Source organism: Rhinatrema bivittatum, chromosome 10 (assembly GCF_901001135.1).
Source record: "Rhinatrema bivittatum chromosome 10, aRhiBiv1.1, whole genome shotgun sequence".
Taxonomy (NCBI): domain Eukaryota; kingdom Metazoa; phylum Chordata; class Amphibia; order Gymnophiona; family Rhinatrematidae; genus Rhinatrema; species Rhinatrema bivittatum.
Genome location: NC_042624.1, coordinates 75,178,773 through 75,198,400, shown reverse-complemented (window position 1 = coordinate 75,198,400; position 19,628 = coordinate 75,178,773). Strand labels below are relative to the sequence as shown.

The 19,628-nt window shown below is 42.8% G+C and overlaps 1 protein-coding gene across 1 annotated transcript; it reads left to right on the top strand.

The window, feature by feature from the left end:
• The first annotated feature begins 1,377 nt into the window (after window positions 1-1,377).
• METTL11B (methyltransferase like 11B) lies at window positions 1,378-17,377 on the top strand. Its single transcript, XM_029618907.1, has 4 exons — window positions 1,378-1,691; window positions 2,712-2,887; window positions 3,879-4,128; window positions 16,661-17,377. Exons 1-4 carry the CDS (start codon window positions 1,427-1,429, stop codon window positions 16,915-16,917), a joined length of 948 nt encoding a protein of 315 aa, XP_029474767.1. The 5' UTR covers window positions 1,378-1,426; the 3' UTR covers window positions 16,918-17,377.
• Window positions 17,378-19,628: the final 2,251 nt, after the last annotated feature.

Genomic DNA, 19,628 nt, shown 5'->3' with positions numbered 1-19,628 from the left:
TTTTTTTACTAAATTCAAAGCTCCCTGCTCTATAATCTCATTATTTCCCTATTTCTAGTAAATTAATTACAATGTGGAATTGTAGAATCCTCCTTTTTTAAATTAGAGAGGAATATTTGAAAATGAGCTTGGAATTAAGACAGTAACTTTTAATCAGCCACGTAGGCGCACATATACGCTCATATGCTGGCCAGGCCCCGACACACCCATGCCCCAACACACCCATGCCCCACCTAGTCCACACCTATGCTTCACCCCTTTTTAGAAACTTTTCACTTGTGCACACAGCAGGAGATACGTGAATCCATGGGCGGCTTATAAAATCTACTCAGTGCACGCTGGCCCAACTTGTCCAGGTATCTCCTGCTTTTGGCGCATGCAGAGCTTTTAAAATCTACCTTTAAATATTTATGAATCAGCTTAGAGCAGGGGTGGCCAACGCTGGTCCTCAAGAGCCACAAACAGGCCTAGTTTTCAGGATATCCACAATGAATATGCATGAGGTAGATTTGCATGCATTGCCTTCATGGTATGCAAATTTATCTCGTGCATATTCATTGTGGATATCCTGAAAACCAGGTCTATTTGTGGATCTTGAGGACCAGAGTTGGCCACCCCTGGCTTAGAGGAAGAGGAGTTATTTCATTAGTCTGTAGTTTATGTACAAAGTGGTCAGACAACAGGTTTGAAACAAACAGTCGTTATTTTTATATTATCTCCCTCTCTACCTCCTGGCCTGTTCTTAAGTAAGACCTTCTTTGGTGCATTTACTGCTAGACATAGCCCAGAGCAGTGTTTTCCAGCTTTCTCCTGGAGGCACACCTAAGCAGTAGAGTTTTCAGGATATCTGCAATGAATATACATGAGGTAGATTTGCATATATTAGAGACCAAGTTTTGCAAATCTATCTAATGCATAATCATTGGGGCAATCCTGAAAACCTGACTAGATAGGTGTGTCTCCAGGAGAGGGTTGAGAAACACTGGCCCAGAGGAGTTGTAACAAGAGATGCATTTTGAGTTGCTGTTATCTGTCCTTGGATTTTAAATGGCCTCATTAATATCTGACATGCAGCAATATAAATGATTATTTTAGACTCTATGGACTTCCTTTGTGTGTGAGGAATTATTCCCATACCTGCTGAAACACCGTTTATTACAAACATGTATATTGATCAAATATAAGGTATCACATTGTATCCATATATATTATATACATGGTAATCCTAAAATAGATTGAAATCCCTATAGTACAGATAGCCAGTCCTAAGCAGAAAGAGATTCTTTTTCCCTTGCTAAGCAGTATGTGCCAGTTCATGTGCCTAGCTAGTCTTGGCTCCTCAGCACCAGCTGACCAAAGGATCTCTCTGCCTGTCCCTTAAGAATATTCTAAGTGCATGCCAGGAGTTCCCCCGAGATAGAATAACATGATCTGCAGCTACTCAACCACTGGAGCAGCATCCGGAGACATGCTGGTACAGCACCAGGCCTCTCGGAGAGCAGCAGCCCAGTTCCAGGCTCCGAGGAAAGGAAAGGGCATGGAGTTTCTGGGAGCCCACTTAGCCTTCCGATCGCGCTGGCACAAGACAGATGATGAGCTCTGCAGGCACAGCATGTCTTTCATCCTGCACAAAGCTATCCACTCGGACTTCTTTGAGAGCTACTTGTATCTGCTGGAGCAATATCCCTTGGGTGAGAACCTCTCATGGCTATGGTCCAGTGTCATGAGACCGCAGGATTACTGTCCTCAGGCAGCTCTACGCTGGCGTGACAAAACCCCTCTGCTTGTGCCTGTAAGGCCCAAGTTGAAGGATCCAGAGCAATTAGGGGAATAGAGGAAAGGTGCACAAAGCCTGTAAGTCATTTTTGCACAATATTGAAACAGTGCAGCTTTTGCTGAAGGCTTTAATTTTCAGCACCTTCTAAAATGGGGAAAAAAAATCTGCAACATTTTTGTATAAAAAGTGCCACGGCACTTTAGCAAAATCATTAAATTTGGTACTGAACTGGAAAATATTGCAATAGTGGTGTAAACATTCTGTAGCAAAAGGTACTATTATTCCTCAGAATATATAAATGGTAAGTAGTAGTTGTGGGGGGAGTAGTAGTAGAATCTCATTGTAAGTTAAATGGATCAGTAAGGTGCTCTGATTATTATTGTTATTCTCAGCTAAGTAGAATGTTCTATCTGATTCCAAATGTTCAGATGCTCCTGAATGTAACATTATTTTAAATTATTCTGCATCGGCATCTCTCAGTGACTGTCCCTGTGCTTCGGAAGTGCTTCTCATGAAACACGCAACCCTGCAGAAGTGGCTCTCAGTGACTGCCACTGCACTGCCGAAATGTCTCTCAGGGTCTGTGAAAAAAACAAAACAGTCTATTTGTTTATTTATTTATTTATTTTAAAGTATTTATTTCCCGCACCCTCCAATGTTCGGGGCGGGTTACAAATAAAACATACATAACTGGTAAACAATTATAAGATCAATTTCAATACAGTTATTTGGGTTTAATTTGCCAGTGTGGAAAGCAGGTATCTGATTTCCATCTCTGGGTTTCTTGTTTGTGATGAAGTGGTGCTGGCTGAAACCTCATGAGAGGAGGGTGAGGGGACAGAGACAGGTACTGAATCCCCTGCCTCCAGTCTCCTCCATGCCTGCCACAAAAGATCTGCTAGTGACAACTTCTTTTCATTTTATTAATTTACAGTGAAACTTTACACTTTAACGAGCGAGGTTCTTGATGGGGAAATGCAATTTTATGCCAGAGCCAAGAATTTTTACCAAGATGTGCCAGCCACTGAAGAGGGCATGATGGGAGATTTCCTGGAGCTTTCAGACATAGACTTAGAATCCTCCAAAGAGTTCCTTAGGAGACTTGTAGGGGTAAGTCCCGGTTTATGCTGTCTGTAAAGATATATTACCTACTGACTTATTATCCTCTGGATTATCAAATAGACTTTTGTGGCAGGTAGTTTGGTGAAGGTTGGACTTGATAAAACTTATGGTTGTACAATCAAAATATTTTAGTTTTGTTTAGTTTTTCTGTGCTTTGTTTTTTTTTTTCATTTTGTTTACTTTTCATGATTTAGTGCGCGCTAAATCATGAAAACAATTTCGAGTTTTCCTGTGTTGATTGGTTTCAAAAAATGAAACAAAACAAAACAAAAACATTTTTGGTGTTTTATAATGTACCTTTGCTTTTCTTTCAACTTAACCATGCCTTAAATATTACTACATGCAAGCAGAGATCAGAGGAGTACAACAAGATATCAGCTGGTATTGACGATCTGCTTAAATTTTAATGCTAATCCAGGCAGATGCTATTTTGGCTGGAGACAAAGCCTACTGTAACTATCTTTAAGAGCATTAGGGCTGCCATATGAACCAGACCAAAAGTCCATCCAGACCAGTATCTGTCTTCAGTAGTGATGACTGCTTAGGAGTGTGTAAGAGACAGGGCATATGTAGAGGAGTCTATCCCCTGAATACCCCAACTTACTCTTCTAGTTACTGGAAGTCATGCTCCAGGGAGATCTAGAACATGTTTTTCTTTTCTTTCTGTGGGTTAAATACTCAGGAGCTTCTTACAAATAGTAGATGACCACCTATGTGTTTGCATGATATATTTTATATTGACAGTGATGTCGCCCATATATAATGTGCCAGTACTCTCTTATTTCTGCATTTTTTATTTCTTGCTTTAAAATATTTTATGCTGTAGTTTTATGATACTTTCACAAACAAAATATTTTATTGTTATTTCACAAACAAAATATTGTTTGTGAAATAACCTTTTACTTGAGCAACAAAGAAATAAGCTTCTGTGAAGCTGTAAGGCCAAGAGCTGACCTGGAAACTTGTTTATAATTGCCAGGGTCCCGGGAAAGCGAGAACTGATTATGCTCTGGACTGTGGCTCTGGGATCGGGAGAGTCAGCAAGAACGTCCTGCTACCTGTTTTCAGTAACATCGAGCTGGTGGACATGACAGAGCCCTTCTTAGAAGAAGCCCAGAGCTACCTCGAGGAAGAAGGTGACAGAGTGGAAAGCTTATACTGTTACAGTCTGCAGGACTTCAGCCCGGCCATTGGGAAATATGACGTCATCTGGATTCAGTGGGTTGCTGGTGAGGCTGAGTCTTTTTTGTGAGGCCAGATAATATTATACAAACAAAGACTGGAAGAGGAAGAAGAGGGTGCTAAAAATCCTTGTTTGAAAGAATGAAAAATTGATTGACAGGGCTATTGTTAGTATTATTTATTAATTTTGATGACTCACATTTCTTACATATGTATAGATATCTCCTCTTGAGGTCACAATTTCACTGTAATTGTTTGGTCGCTGTTTTACTAAATCCTGAATGGACTGAACAGCAAGTGAATGCATGATTGCCAGCAACGCAACTGAGCTGAACTGTGCTCACATCAGGTGCCATGGTAGTGCAATGAAAATAAAAAAGCACTCAGACCCAGCCAAGCAAGCAAAGAGCCAGCAGAGAAACCAAGCACTCAGGGTCTGAAATGGAAGCTAGGTGAACAGGAGAAGCTGCTCTTTAAAAGTACCTTTTTCTATTATTGCTATAAAATAACAAATTGAAAAAATAATCCTTTGCCAGAAAACAATATTTCACAATAGTAACAAAGTGGACAAAACTTAAATCAGACTGAAGTAATTGTTTAAGATCCCACCTTGGCAAGTCTGAACTTAAAAAGAAAAGTTTCCAAATGAATTTGACAAAGCCACAAAAAAGTTGCCAAATTATCCGATTAGTTTGGGGACCTCTTTTTTTTTTTTTTTTTTTTTTTTAATGGAAGGCAAAAACTAACCCTGCATCACAGCAGATTCACCCCATTCATGGCATTTGCAGCAGGCGGATGCTCATGCATTATAATTCAGTTTTCAAAGATTTGCAGGAGAAATTTCACCAGCAAATGTGGGGGAAATCCAAAAATGTTGGTGACGTAGCTGAACTTTACCTGGCAAATGATGACTGAGTTTAGTTCAACTCTCATAAACTAATTTCCAGAAAATGGCTGCAATTCCTGCCCTCCAAAACACAGGGAAGTGGCATATGGGAGAGAAAAAGACTTTTCCAATTGAGGTCTGCATTATCTACCAGTTGACAAAGTACGAAGTTTTGCAGCTCCTGCATTTATTGCTCTTGTGAGGGCAGTTCCTTGTGGGTGTGCTGAGGGAGATAAAATATATGCAGTAATATTATTAGCACATGGATAAATGATACCAGATTTTTCTGCATTAAAAAAGGGCAGAGTTGATGTACTAAACAAAATTAAGTTGAGCAAATGAAATACTTGATTTGGTACAGATTTGTAGGACCATGCTAAGACTTAAAGTAATAATGACTCCCAGAATACGCACCTGATGACTCAATGGCAATTAACACCCTATCTAATACGGGTAAGGGGAAAAGTTCTATGGGCTATGATTTATTTGCCTACAGAACTTTGGATTTAGAAGGGCTCAATTCTAGTTTTAGGTAGCAGCCAATCTGACATTTTAGATAAACTTAGGTGACTTAATTTAATTAATGGGCAATAGTCAAAACTGCCTGCATTGGTGCAAATACTGCAGATACTTATTGTTTGCACCAACAATCAGAGCAAAATTCTGCCTGCAGTTTTGCTTTGATTATTACTGTGGGTACAAAGTAGCCATGGTTTTTTCACCTGCTTTTTATGCAGGTAACCAACATGAAAGGAAAATAATGCAAATCTTATGAGATACATTTGATTACTTTTCTTATCTCAAGTGTAGGCTGTTAATAAGGGACGGATAACTATTAATGTTAACTGCCCTGGCATATGCTCTTCCCTTAATTAAGTGTTAACCAAATATCTCATTGAGTCTAATAAACCCGCTTTTGCCACTGTTAGAAGCCAGGAGGGACATAGATTTATTTATTTATTTATTTATAGGTTTTTATATACCGATAGCCGTTTGCACATCGTATCGGTTTACAGATAACTAAAACTTTTTGACAGTGTCATTATACAGAACTTTTGGCACTGCCATTACATAGAACAGTAAACTTTGCATACAAGAAATAAACATCAACAAACAGTAACTGGGTAACTATTTACAGGGAACGAAGGTTCCTCAATTGGAAGCAGATGAGGGAAAATTAACAAGAGCACATAGTGACGGTAGTACGTGGAAAGCATTGTAATCAAATCAAGAGGTCATAGGGGAGAAGGTAATTGAGAGATAAAGACAGCAGAAGCACATTGTAAAAGGTGATACAGGGAATGCATTATACACAGCTTAGGGGGTTATCAGGAGGATGATTGCTGAGGGAGGGGTAGGCCTGTAAGAATAGCCAGGTCTTTAGGTTTTTTTTGAATTTGGGTGTGGATGTTTCAGTGCGCAAGTCTGGGGGCATAGAGTTCCACAGGGTGGGGCCGGCAAGGGAAAAGGCTCTGTTCATTGTGGAAATAAGATTGGTGGATTTGATAGAGGGGGTACGGAGTGTCCCTTGGAGGGCAGTGCGAGTCGGTCTAGTGGATGTGCGAGAAAGCAGTGGGGGGTTGATCCAGTCAGTATTTTCATTGGTGATGCTTTTATGAATGAGGGAGAGAACTTTGAACAGGATGCGAGACTGTATTGGGAGCCAGTGGAGATCGATAAGGGTAGGAGTAATGTGGTCACGTTTCCTGGAATTGGTGAGGATGCGTGCTGAGGTGTTCTGTAGGAGTTGTAATGGCTTAGTATGTGTTGCAGGGAGACCAAGGAAGAGTGCATTACAGTAGTCTATTTTGGAAAAGATAATAGACTGTAGTACTGTGCGAAAGTCAGTGAAGAATAAGAGGGGCCGGAGTTTTTTGATAGTTTGAAGTTTGAAGTAGCAGTCAGTTAGGATAGATTTAATGAAGGGTTTGAAAGAGAGCTGGTTGTCAATGAGGACGCCCAGGCTACGGGTGTGGGAGGGGAAGAGCGTGGAGGAGTACGCAGTGGGAATGGAGAGAGAGGAATGTTTGTTGGAGATGATGAGGAGTTCAGTTTTTTGCGGGTTAATGGCAAGGTGCATGTCAGTGAGTAGCTGGTTGATAACCGTCAGGCAGGATTCCCATTTTTGAAGAGCAGTTTGGAGGGAGTCAGTGAAGGGGAAAAGGATTTGGACATCATCTGCGTAGATAAAGTGTTTGATGCCAAGATTAGTAAGGAGGGTGGTGAGGGGGAGCATATAAATGTTAAATAGAGTAGAGGAGAGAGAGGAACCCTGGGGGACGCCTTGGTTAAGGCTAACTGGGTCGGATTCATTGTTGCCAGTGGATACTGTATAATGACGATCTTGTAAGTATGATTTGATCCAAGAGAGGGCAGTGCCGGAGATTCCTATGTTACTGAGAATGTTGATTAATATGATGTGGTTAACAGTATCAAAAGCTGCAGATATGTCTAACATAGCAAGGAGAAATGAGTTCCCAGTGTCGAATCCTTTAGTGATGGTATCCGTCAGGGATAGCAGCAGTTTTTCAGTGCTCAGGTTTTTCCGGAAGCCGTATTGTGTGGGAGGAAGGATGTTGTGTTGTTCTAGGTGATCAGATAGGCGAGAGTTGACAAATTTTTCCAAGATTTTAGATAGGAAAGGGAGATTAGAGATAGGTCTGAAGTTAGCTAGAGTAGAAGGGTCAAGGCTGGGTTTTTTAAGGATTGGTTTCACCACTGCCTGTTTTAGGAGTGTAGGGACTATACCTTGCTCCAGGGAACAGTTGCAGATGGATGAGAGAGGTTTGGCAATAGCTTTGGGAATAGATAGGAGAAGTTTAGTAGGAATGGTTTCAGAGGGGTGAGAGGAGGGTCTCATTTTTTTAAGATGTTTTCAATTTCAAGGGAAGAGGATAGGTCGAAAGATGAGAGGGTAGAGGTAAGGTTGAAAGAAGGCAGTTTCACGGTGTTAGGGTTGGCTGCAAAGCGTGCAGTGAGAGAGGACACTTTGGTTTGGAAGAAGTGAGCAAGTTCATTGCAATGTTTTTTTGTGGTGGGAGTAGGAGGTTGAGTGGGGTTTGAGCTGGTCAGATTGGAGATCATGGTGAAGAGTGCTTTCGGATTGTATTGGAAACTGTGAATCTTTTGGCATAGTATTCACGTTTAGTTGAGAGAGTAGTATTCCTGTATTGGTGCATAAGCTGGTAATAGGCAGTTTTGGATGTTGCAGAGGGGTGTTTGCGCCATTGCCTTTCTAAGGTTCTGAGACGAGTTTTGAGGTTCTTGAGCTCTGCGGAATACCATGGTTTCCTGTTTGGATGGGCAGGTTTAATGGTTTTTGTAGTAATGGGGCAGAGCTTGTTTGCTATGTTGAGGGTGATGTCGTGCCATGAGGTGAAGGCCTTGTCGGCTGAGGAAATATCAAGTTGGTTGGAAACGTCCGAGCAGGCCATAGTGAGGGTGTCGAGGGAGCATGATTTACGGTATTTGAAGGATTGCGCCTGGGTGGGGGCAGGGGGGGAGGACTGTTGGACAGCCAGGGTGGTTTGGATGATAGAGTGGTCGGACCATGGGATGGGGTGCAGTATGGTGAGTTGATGACAGTGAGGGGGCTATTGACGAAGATAAGGTCTAGAGTGTGGCCGGCCTTATGAGTAGGGGAGTGTATGAGTTGTTTAAAACCCATGGCTTCAAGGGAGGAGAGGAAAGCATCACAGGCAGGGGAAAGAGGAGTGGCATCGACATGAAGATTAAAATCACCAAGAATTATGGTAGGAAGGTCTGGGGAGAGAGAGTCTGCAAAGAATTCGATGAGAGGGGAGGAGTCATTTTCTAGCAGTCCTGGGGGGGTGTAAATGAGACAGATTTGGAGGACGCTGGATCTGAGAAATCCAATTTCAGATTGTTTGGGGAGGTTACATTTTATGGAGGAGAGTTTATATTCTTTCTTTACAGCCAAAAGACAAGCAATTTGTGCTCATGGAGGTGAGGTGTATGCAATAATACAGAGTGGAGGGAAGAGAGGTGCTCAGAGAGGAGGTGAGGTGTATGCAGTATTACAGGGTATCTACAGAGGTGGGCAGAAGGAGGTGAAATTTATACAGTATACAGGGGTGTACTGAGGTATATACAGTAACGTAGATTATGTGCAGAGGCATGCTGAGGGAGGTGAAATATATACAGTAATGCAGTTCATACAGAGGCACTGAGATAGATACAGTTATACCAAGTATACAGAGATGAAGTGTATATAGTAACAGTGTTTATGCAGAGTTGTGCTGAGGGAAGTGAAGTATGTGCAGTTGTAAGGGATGTGCTGAATGAGGTGAGATGTTTGCTGTTGTAGTGTACTAAGTGTATTCAGAGGGGTGGTGAGGTGTATACAGTTTTATTGGGTGTGTACAAAAAGAGGTGAGACGTTTACAGTAATACAGTATATACAAATGTTTGAAGCATATACAGTGTGTACAGAGGTATGCTGAGGGAGGTAAGATTGTATATAATAAAATAGTGTATACACAGGTGTGCTGAGGGAGATGGGGTATATATAGTATTGCAGGGTGTGTACAGAGGTGTGCTGAAGGAGGTGAGATATGTATAGTAATGCATGTTGAGGAAAGGGAGATGTGTATATTAGGGATGTGAATCGTGTCCTCGATCGTCTTAACGATCGATTTCGGCTGGGAGGGGGAGGGAATCGTATTGTTGCCGTTTGGGGGGGTAAAATATCGTGAAAAATCTAAAAATCTAAAAATCGCAAAACCGGCACATTAAAACCCCCTAAAACCCACCCCCGACCCTTTAAATTAAATCCCCCACCCTCCCGAACCCCCCCCAAATGAGTTAAATAACCTGCGGGTCCAGCGGCGGTCCGGAACGGCAGCGGTCTGGAACGGGCTCCTGCTCCTCAATCTTGTTGTCTTCAGCCGGCGCCATTTTCCAAAATGGCGGTGAAAAATGGCGGCGGCCATAGACGAACACGATTGGACAGCAGGAGGTCCTTCCGGACCCCCGCTGGACTTTTGGCAAGTCTCGTGGGGGTCAGGAGGCCCCCCACAAGCTGGCCAAAAGTTCCTGGAGGTCCAGCGGGGGTCAGGGAGCGATTTCCCGCCGCGAATCGTTTTCGTACGGAAAATGGCGCCGGCAGGAGATCGACTGCAGGAGGTCGTTCAGCGAGGGTTCCGGCGCCTCGCTGAACGACCTCCTGCAGTCGATCTCCTGCCGGCGCCATTTTCCGTACGAAAACGATTCGCGGCGGGAAATCGCTCCCTGACCCCCGCTGGACCTCCAGGAACTTTTGGCCAGCTTGTGGGGGGCCTCCTGACCCCCACGAGACTTGCCAAAAGTCCAGCGGGGGTCCGGAAGGACCTCCTGCCGTCCAATCGTGTTCGTCTATGGCCGCCGCCATTTTTCACCGCCATTTTGGAAAATGGCGCCGGCTGAAGACAACAAGATTGAGGAGCAGGAGCCCGTTCCGGACCGCTGCCGTTCCGGACCGCCGCTGGACCCGCAGGTTATTTAACTCATTTGGGGGGGGGTTCGGGAGGGTGGGGGATTTAATTTAAAGGGTCGGGGGTGGGTTTTAGGGGGTTTTAGTGTGCCGGCTCACGATTCTAACGATTTATAACGATAAATCGTTAGAATCTCTATTGTATTGTGTTCCATAACGGTTTAAGACGATATTAAAATTATCGGACGATAATTTTAATCGTCCTAAAACGATTCACATCCCTAGTGTATATAGCAATACAAAATATACAGAGGTATGCTGAGGGGAAACATTTGTCTTCTACAGTACATATTTTCACAACTGACTAAGTGGAAAATAATGTGGGAATAATATATCAACTTCATTTGTCGTGTGAGAAATGCCTAGTTGTCCTGTAGATTTGATGTTTTTTGCATAGGATGCTCTGCTTGAAGAAGGTCTTGTGTAGTCAGCAGGAAGTTGTGGGTAATGATGGACTCTGTTACATTATATGCTGGAAGAGTACAGCTGCAAGACAGAGGAACATCTGGCTGTGAGTCTATTCATCAAAGCTTAGAAGCTGGGGACATTCACCCTTCCTGCATAAATATGGAGTTCATAAAAAATGATCTGGTCTGGCTTTGTGACAGGCACTGGGGAACTCCTCTCTTCCTGCTGGCATTTGATACCTTTAAAGTCAGTGCAGACCAAGGCGGACTGGTGAAGTTTGACTTTGATTTTACTCCCTCAGCAGATGAAAAGAATCCTCTCAGTAATTTTTATTTTGCTAATCTATCCCTCTTTTATGAGGGCAACCAAGTTTGCACAGGCTCTTCTGTACTCACATATATATTTTCTGACTGAGAAAACATTTTTTATAAGGATATTTAATGCTTCCTGTAAATGTGGGAATCAAGAACACCTTTCCCATATCTCACTCCTAAAATATGTTAATTTAATTGTTAATACAAACACCACAAGTGCAGTAAGTTTTTCATAGTCCAAGTACTCTTCAAAAAGGTTTTGTTAATTCAATTGCGGCAACTCCACTGTTTTAACATATAGCTCTTTTTGAATGTTGAGGGTCCCCCGACACAGACCCCGTGTTTCGCTAAGGCTGCGTCGGGAGGGACAACAAATTTTCAAACAATGATCGTAATGCTTAATGATAGCGGGAGACCCTCAACACTCAAAAAGAGCTATATGTTAAAACAGTGGAGTTGCCGCAATTGAATTAACAAAACCTTTTTGAAGAGTACTTGGACTACGAAAAACTTACTGCCCTTGTGGTATTATAATTGTTGAGTACAGTTACAGCTCTTGTGTATTTCTTTTGAATTTAATTGTTAAGACATTTATTCAGTGCTCTTATTCAGGGCATCTTAAAACAGTAAAGTCAACACGACAATTAGTACTGAGCATACGAAATGATGACTTAAGAGAAGCAACAGATTAATTAAAAGTGAGATTCTGGAGATAAGTTTTTACATAATGCTTGAAAAAGAATAGAGAAGAGGAATTTTGGATGCTGGAGGGGAGGCAGTTCTAGCTGAGATATCAAGAGAACAAACACTTGAAAAAGGAACATTAGTGTTGAGCGGTATCTGTCTGGTGGAGTGGAGGTTTGGATAGGGAAGTAGCAAATGATGGTAGCCAATAGAGAAGGAGGGAACAAGACTATCGATACATTTATTGGTAAACATGAGTATTTGGAAGTGATATCACAGGTTCAGCAGAAGCCAGTGCAGTGGTGCACATGAATAATGAGGTCCTTGAAAAAAAAATAGTGGAGTTGTGGACAACTTGAAAGGAACAAAGACAGGAGTTAGGAAGGCCAGTAGCTGGACAATTGCAATAATCAAGTCTGGTGATAAAAAGTTCCTGGAGGAGATTGTGGCACAAATCAGTGGAAAGAAAGCTTCCAGTTTTTGGATATTGTAGCACTGGTAACTGAGAGATGAATAAAGTGTGAAGACATGAGAAGGAAAAGAAAGGGATCAAAGATAATACTCAGATTCCTTGCAAACTTAAAGAAGGTGAGACAATACACAGAGGACCAGGAGGTGGTAAGCCATCAGGAAAAAAGAACATCTCTGTCAAAATTACATTTAAAGACAGAAAGTTGCAGTGAGACTCGCTTTACCCATTAATATCCTTTTATTATCTCAGTGCTGTAATACATCACTGTACCTATTAATACCTCTCTTGTATCTCAGTGCTGTAATATATTAATAGAGCCAATAGTATCCTTTCTGTACCTCAGTATATCAATACACTTTTGAATTCATTAATATGCTTTATGTCCATTATTTTATTCTACTATCCCTTAAAACTGGCCCATATTACAGAAGGTTTCTTAACGTGTTCAAACTCACAAAATAGTTCTTGCCCCAAAGGATATGCATGACTTTTTAGGTCCCATTGAATTGCTTATCCCAAGACGTGTGCATCACATGTGATTATAAGGACCTTCGATTTTCTGATCCAGAGATACAGGAGCTGCCAGATTATTTTCAGCGTAGTTTATCAGAGTCTCCAACATTAGGCCTTATTCAGAAGGGACTTTTTCCTATGCCTATGGAAAAATGACTTTATTGAATAAGGCCCGTTGTGAGGAAGGGCGATTTGCTTTCTCCAGACATCCCTACCATTTTGTTTAAAAATGGTGTAATATATCCAGGTATACTAGGATTGTTTGCAGATTATTTATTTCCAACCAAGGTTTTTGTCCCCTCCACACTCTGAGCATATCCCAGGGACATTTCACCACTGATTTAGATGAGAGCTATAATAGGGCACGAGAGATAATAATAAGAGACTAATAATAATACTATTAAATAAGCAGAACATTAAACATTTCAACAGAGTGGAGGGGGACAGATTAAGGAAGGGTAAGGGGAGTAAAGTGATGCATTGTGAGGAGTAAGAACGGGTGAATTTGAAAAGTAGAAGGAAAGGCAATTGGGAAGTTCTCTTTCAGGTTCTGCATGAAAGTAGGAAGAGGAGTGGGTAGCACCATATATAAGAGGAGAGTTGTTAACCTGTGTTAGAAGTGGCAGATGAGCTGGCCCAGTGGATCAGTGGCAGTGCATGTGGAAAGTCCCTGGTTCAATCCCAGTAATTGTATCTCCTGCACCCTGGGTGAGCTGGGATGCTAGAAAGGCAGTGTTCACAGCCCCTGGTAGGGGGAGGGGAGAGGAGTCATGGTCATTGTTTAGAGTTGGTCAAATTTAGAATCCATGATACACAATTCTGGATAGAGCCTTGGTGCTTGGTTCCTGGTCTCAGGACCATCACAGTAATGACCAGAGTAGGAACAGTGGGTGGGTGGAGGGGATCTATTAAAAAAGGTAGTTTTTAACGAAGGTTCATGGCACCAGATTGCTAGTACTGGTTCAGATTGAGCTGGAAGAAAAGCCCATATTAACCAGCCTTTTGAAATATATCTGTTAAATTGAACAAGGAATCCCACCAATGCAGGGGCTCTCTGCCTCCCTCCCCCTGCGAAGATGAGCACAAGGGCCTGATGGCCCCTACATCCTAAATCTGTGAACTAAAAATTGGGCTTCCTATACTCACCCAAAAGATGAATTAAGGACTCCAGGCCTGTACTTCCCTGATCAAAATTGGGACTCTAAGTCCCATGTCCCTGCGATCTCAAAGCAAGTTTCTTGGCTCTGAACCCCCTAACCCATCCATAGACTTGCTGTCACCCCTCCAAACAAGCATCCGGAATCTTCATCAGCCATTAGCAGGAGGTTGTTCTACAGAGAGGCCGGCACTCTGCAGTAAGTGATTCGAAATGTGGAATCCTCCCTCCTGTTTTTGGTGAGCATGGTAGAGGGATGGGGGTGGGGTTACTGCAGTTTATTGGAGTCAGCACAATGAATTTATGACCACCTTAAGGAGCCTCTGCCAGTCAGTGTTAAAAGGTGCATTTTTGGTTTATATGGACCTGGCTGTTCAGTGCAGCAGCTGGGTTATTGGGAGGAATGCCTGGTTGGCTGTTCAGGGCAGCAGCATGATGAGGGGGTATTTTCTCTATGCTGGTCATTGCAGGTGGTTAACATATATGATCAAAACAGATAACCTTTGAATATGTGTATGGAAGGGGGTGGTAAAATGGTGACAGTATTATGTTGGTTTTCTTGTGAATGTTGATGAGGTTGTGATGTAGAAAAATTGCTTGTCTATTGTATTTTGGCTTGTAAACTGTTTAAAGCTGTATCCTTGTTTTGTCCACAAAAAGGAATGGGCGGGTGTTATTTGTGAGGGAAGCATGCTACTGTCCTTGGTTTCAGTGGGACAACTGGGATCAGGACAAACATCCAAAGAGACGTCTCAGGACCATCAGAGAGTCAGTAACAGAGCTAGAATTACAGAGCTAGAATGATCTGTCAAAGAGTTTAAATAGGAAGCTAAGATGGGGGCCACAGAGTAACATTCTGTGGTGTGCATGCTTCCCTGCCCTGGCTTTATCCATCTGCATTTGCTGAGATTCTGAAGCAAAATGATCAGAAGGAAGGGGAAGACTAGGACTTCCATTAGAGTCCTCATTGACCCCTCCCCTCCACCCAATGTAATGAATAGGTTATTATGACGAGAGGCTTCGTAGGCTCGGAAAAGAGAGAGCTGAGAGGGGACCCGATAGAAGTTTATAAAACAATGAGTGGAGTGGACTGAGTAAATAAACAAAGGTTATTTGCCCTTTCAAAAAAATACTAAAACTAAGGGGCACTCCATGAAGCTAACAATCAGCAGATTTAAAACAAATCCTAGAGGGTGATCTTCAGCGCTATTTAGCCCGCTAAGTTAGGACTTATTCAGCTAAGTAGTAGCAGCTGCATATCTGATCCTGTTGAGCAACCACCAGTTAGCCAGATAACTATTTAGCCGGATAAGTGGTGTGTGGGTGAGGGCATTTTGAGGAGGAGCCAACTTAGCCAAATAAGTTATCTGTCTAACTCGGATAAGCTATCCGGCTGGTCCATAGGGCTGTCCTAACTTTAGACCTGCTTAATAGCAGGTACCTTTCATCGATTCAAATGCTAGAAATTCTTCAGTGATTTCAAATTTGCAGTTAATTCCTCTGACTGTGTATGTAACACCATCCCCCAAACCCACCCTGAGTTGAATGTGCCCATCTACGGTGCTAGATATATAGAGAGCCCTATACTCCCTATTAAAATTCTCTCTCTCTCTCTTTCTCTGGAATTGTCTATGCAATGCGGTAGACAGGAAATTAGCCTAACCACGCCCCTTTTTTATCGCAGGCATTATTTCTGCTATATTTATAGAATTTTGATGAATCTAGGGGTTATTCAGATAAGTGTGAATATTTCCATTTGTCCAGTTAAGTTATAAGTAGTTCCTCCTTGTTATGCCCCCATCTTGCCCACCACTTATCTGGCTTAGGCACTGAATATCAACTTCTTTGGATCTGATGCTTAGTAGTCTGGTTTTTGAAGAGTTATGTATAGTGGGATCTGGATTATATTAGGTGGGGGTGGTGAAGAGGAGAAGGTTGAATTTAGTTATTCTCTGATGTTTTAACGTGTGCGATGTTTATATTATGATTTTATTGTAAGCTGCTGTGATGGGGATGGTGGATAATCGAATAGGAGTGAATAAATAAAGACTGCTTTGGGGATTCAAGGTTTATACCTTCCCCAGGATTTCAAGGACATCTCGGTAAAAACAGAAAGAATTCCTTGTGCAATGCCTGGCTGCTTTGACATTCCTGTAAGTGCCTCTTGGAGACTCAGGGGTTTTGAAAAGTCTTTTTTGATTCCAATATTTAAGTGTATTTCTGCAAGGAAGGTTTGCTGCATGTCCTGCTTCTGCTTCCACTTCCACACCTCAATAGCTCTCTTTTTGTAGGGAAGGGGTGGGGTGGGGTTCACCATAGTAGAGGACAAATGAGAATCTCTCTGCTGATTGTATTCCTTGTGGGGAAAATATATTATGAACTTTATTTCTTTGGCTTCCTCATTAAAATGGGTTATGATACGATTTGTTACATTATTATTTTTCCTTGTTTGCTCTGTTTGTGTGTAGGTTTTCCTTGTTTGCTCTGTTTGTGTGTAGGTTTTCTTTTTTTTTCTTCTCAGTCATTATGTTTTTAAAACATGTTTATGGATTTATATATTTGAAAACAATAAGCATACAGTTAAAAAAAAAAGTTACAGTTATTCCCTTTCCCAATATTCATTCATTGCCCTTATTTTCTCTTTCTGTCCTGCAGGTTATTTGACAGATAAAGACCTCCTGGAGTTCTTGATTAGATGTAAATTTGGACTGAGAGACAATGGTATTATTGTTCTGAAAGACAATGTGGCTCGAGAGGGCTGCATGCTGGACATTTTGGACAGCAGCATAACGAGAGACTTGCACATTCTCCACAGCATCATAGAAAAGAGTGGACTGAGAATCCTTAAGGAGGAGAAACAGGAAGGCTTCCCTGAGCTCTGTGTTCCTGTGTGGATGATAGCTATGCAGTAAGAGCTCTGCTGCTCCTAGACCATGTGACTGACATGTACACTGTTATCACGCATCCTCCGAGTGGTAATGGTGGTGAATGTGTATTCACTCTAAACCCACTCTTGCTTGTATTTACAGTAGAAGGAGATTGAAGAGAAAATTCCACATTATGCCTGGAGCAAACAAACCCACCCCAGAGAGTGGCTTCACTTCTGGATCTCCTGTTTTAAGACTAATCAATATGGAATTAAATGCATCTAAATGGAGTTTTGGAGTGAACACCAATGTTCAGTGTTACGAAACTACTCCACATTTAATTCTAGAATAGTTTTGCAGTGTGAATAGAGCAAAGTGATGCTAAACATTTTTATGATCATAAAAATGAAACCCGCACTTGGACACGCGTTTTTGTCATGCTAGCTTTACCCCTTATTCAGTAAGGGGTAATAGTGCACCAAAAACGCGCGTCCAACTCCCCCGAAACTAATTGCACCCGCAACATGCAAATGCATGTTGATGGCCCTATTAGTTATGCTTATCATGGCGCTTATCATGGCGATATTAAGTCAGAGGTCCCGAAAGTTAAAAAAAGTTTAAAAAAAAAAAAAAGAAATTTGAAATCGGCCCGCGACTCGCGGGTTGAAAACCGGACGCTCAATTTTACTGGTTTGAGAACCGACACCGGCAAAATTGAGCATCAGCTGTCAAACTTGCTGACAGCCGCTGCTCCTGTCCAAAAAGAGGCGCTAGGGATGTGTTAGTATCCCTAGCGCCTCTTTTTACCGCGGGCCCTAATTTAAATAAATTAATTTACTGAATCACGCGCACAGGAGAGTGGCCTGTGCGCTCTCCCACAATTTTTACTGTATCGGCCTGATAGTAACAGTAAATGTAAACAGATAAAGACCCAAATGGTCCATCCATGAAGTTAGCATGGGGCACATTTAAACTAATCGGAGAAAGTTCTTTTTTACTCAACGCACAATTAAACTCTGGAATTTGTTGCCAGAGGATGTTGTTAGTGCAGTTAGTATAGCGGTGTTTAAAAAAGGATTGGATAAGTTCTTGGAGGAGAAGTCCATTACCTGCTATTAAGTTCACTTAGGGGCGGATTTTCAGAGCCCTGCTCGCGTAAATCCGCCCAAAACCGGGCGGATTTACGCGAGCAGGGCCCTGCGCGCCGGGAAGCCTATTTTACATAGGCCTCCCGGCGCGCGCAGAGCCCCGGGACTCGCGTAAGTCCCGGGGTTCTCGGAGGGGGGCGTGTCGGGGGGGCGGGCCCGGTCGTCGCGGCGTTCCGGGGGCGTGTCGGCAGCGTTTTGGGGGCGGGTACGGGGGCGTGGCTACGGCCCGGGGGCGTGGCCGCGCCCTCCGTACCCGCCCCCAGGTCGCGGCCCGGCGCGCAGCAGGCCCGCTGGCGCGCGGGGATTTACGTCTCCCTCCGGGAGGCGTAAATCCCCCGACAAAGGTAAGGGGGGGGTGTAGACAGGGCCGGGTGGGTGGGTTAGGTAGGGGAAGGGAGGGTAAGGTGAGGGGAGGGCAAAGGAAAGTTCCCTCCGAGGCCGCTCCGATTTCGGAGCGGCCTTGGAGGGAACGGGGGGAGGCAGCGCGGCTCGGCGCGCGCAGGCTATACAAAATCGATAGCCTTGCGCGCGCCGATCCAGGATTTTAGTGGATACGCGCGGCTCCGCGCGTATCTACTAAAATCCAGCGTACTTTTGCTTGAGTCTGATGCGCAAGCAAAAGTAGGCTGATCGCGCTTCTTTTAAAATCTACCCCTTAGAGAATAGCCACTGCCATTAGCAATGGTAACACGGAATAGACTTAGTTTTTGGGTACTTGCCAGGTTCTTATGGCCTGGATTGGCCACTGTTGGAAACAGGATGCTGGGCTTGATGGACCCTTGGTCTGACCCAGTATGGCATTTTCTTATGTTCTTATGTTCTTATCCTGTCTGCCCAGCAATTTGCTTATGGGAGTAACTACCATTCCATGCAGGTTATTCCATACCTTCTGATAAGAGTAGTAACTGCCACTCCATGCAGGTTACCTCCATGCAGAAATGTTGCATCTAAAGTTAACATAGATTATCCAATTTCTTCATTTCCATTCTCTAGCCTCTAGGATCCTTTGTGTTTATCCTACCCTTGCCAGGTTCTTATGGCCTGGATTGGCCACTGTTAGAAACAGGATGCTGGGCTTGATGGACCCTTGGTCTGACCCAGTATGGCATTTTCTTATGTTCTTATGTTCCTTCACTCAAAGTGGACCTCATTGACTGAGTTCTGTTGCTCAACCAACTTATCATCCAATTTATAATATTTTCTGGCTAGCTTGCTCACCATTCTTCTTTGTGAAACAATGTCAAAAGCTTTACTGAAATCCAGATAGGCCACATCTATTGCACCCCTCTGATCTAATACTCTGGTCACTTTATCAAAGAAATCAATTTGGCAAGATTTCCTGTCATGAAAATATGTTACTTATGCTCTTGTAACTTATATATTGTGTTCATTCCACAGTCCTTTATGTCCTTGCCTTTTGCTTGTGGTCCATCAAGCAAAAGTGTTTGTTTAAAACATCTGGGGCTCAGACCTTTAATGCCAGAGTGGTTAAGGACTGAAATAATCTCTCATAGGCTTGAGTTTCTGGAAAATCACATAAAGCATTTAAATCTACGCTTTTTGAACTTCTCTAAGGTGGTGGGCAAGAATTCCTACCAAACCTTGAGA

Coding starts and splice junctions, on each gene's coding strand:
- METTL11B (XM_029618907.1), top strand. CDS start 1,427: ATGATCTGCAGCTACTCAACCACTGGAGCAGCATCCGGAGACATGCTG. Junction 1,692..2,711: donor GCTGGAGCAATATCCCTTGG/GTGAGAACCTCT, acceptor ATTAATTTACAG/TGAAACTTTACACTTTAACG. Junction 4,129..16,660: donor CTGGATTCAGTGGGTTGCTG/GTGAGGCTGAGT, acceptor TCTGTCCTGCAG/GTTATTTGACAGATAAAGAC.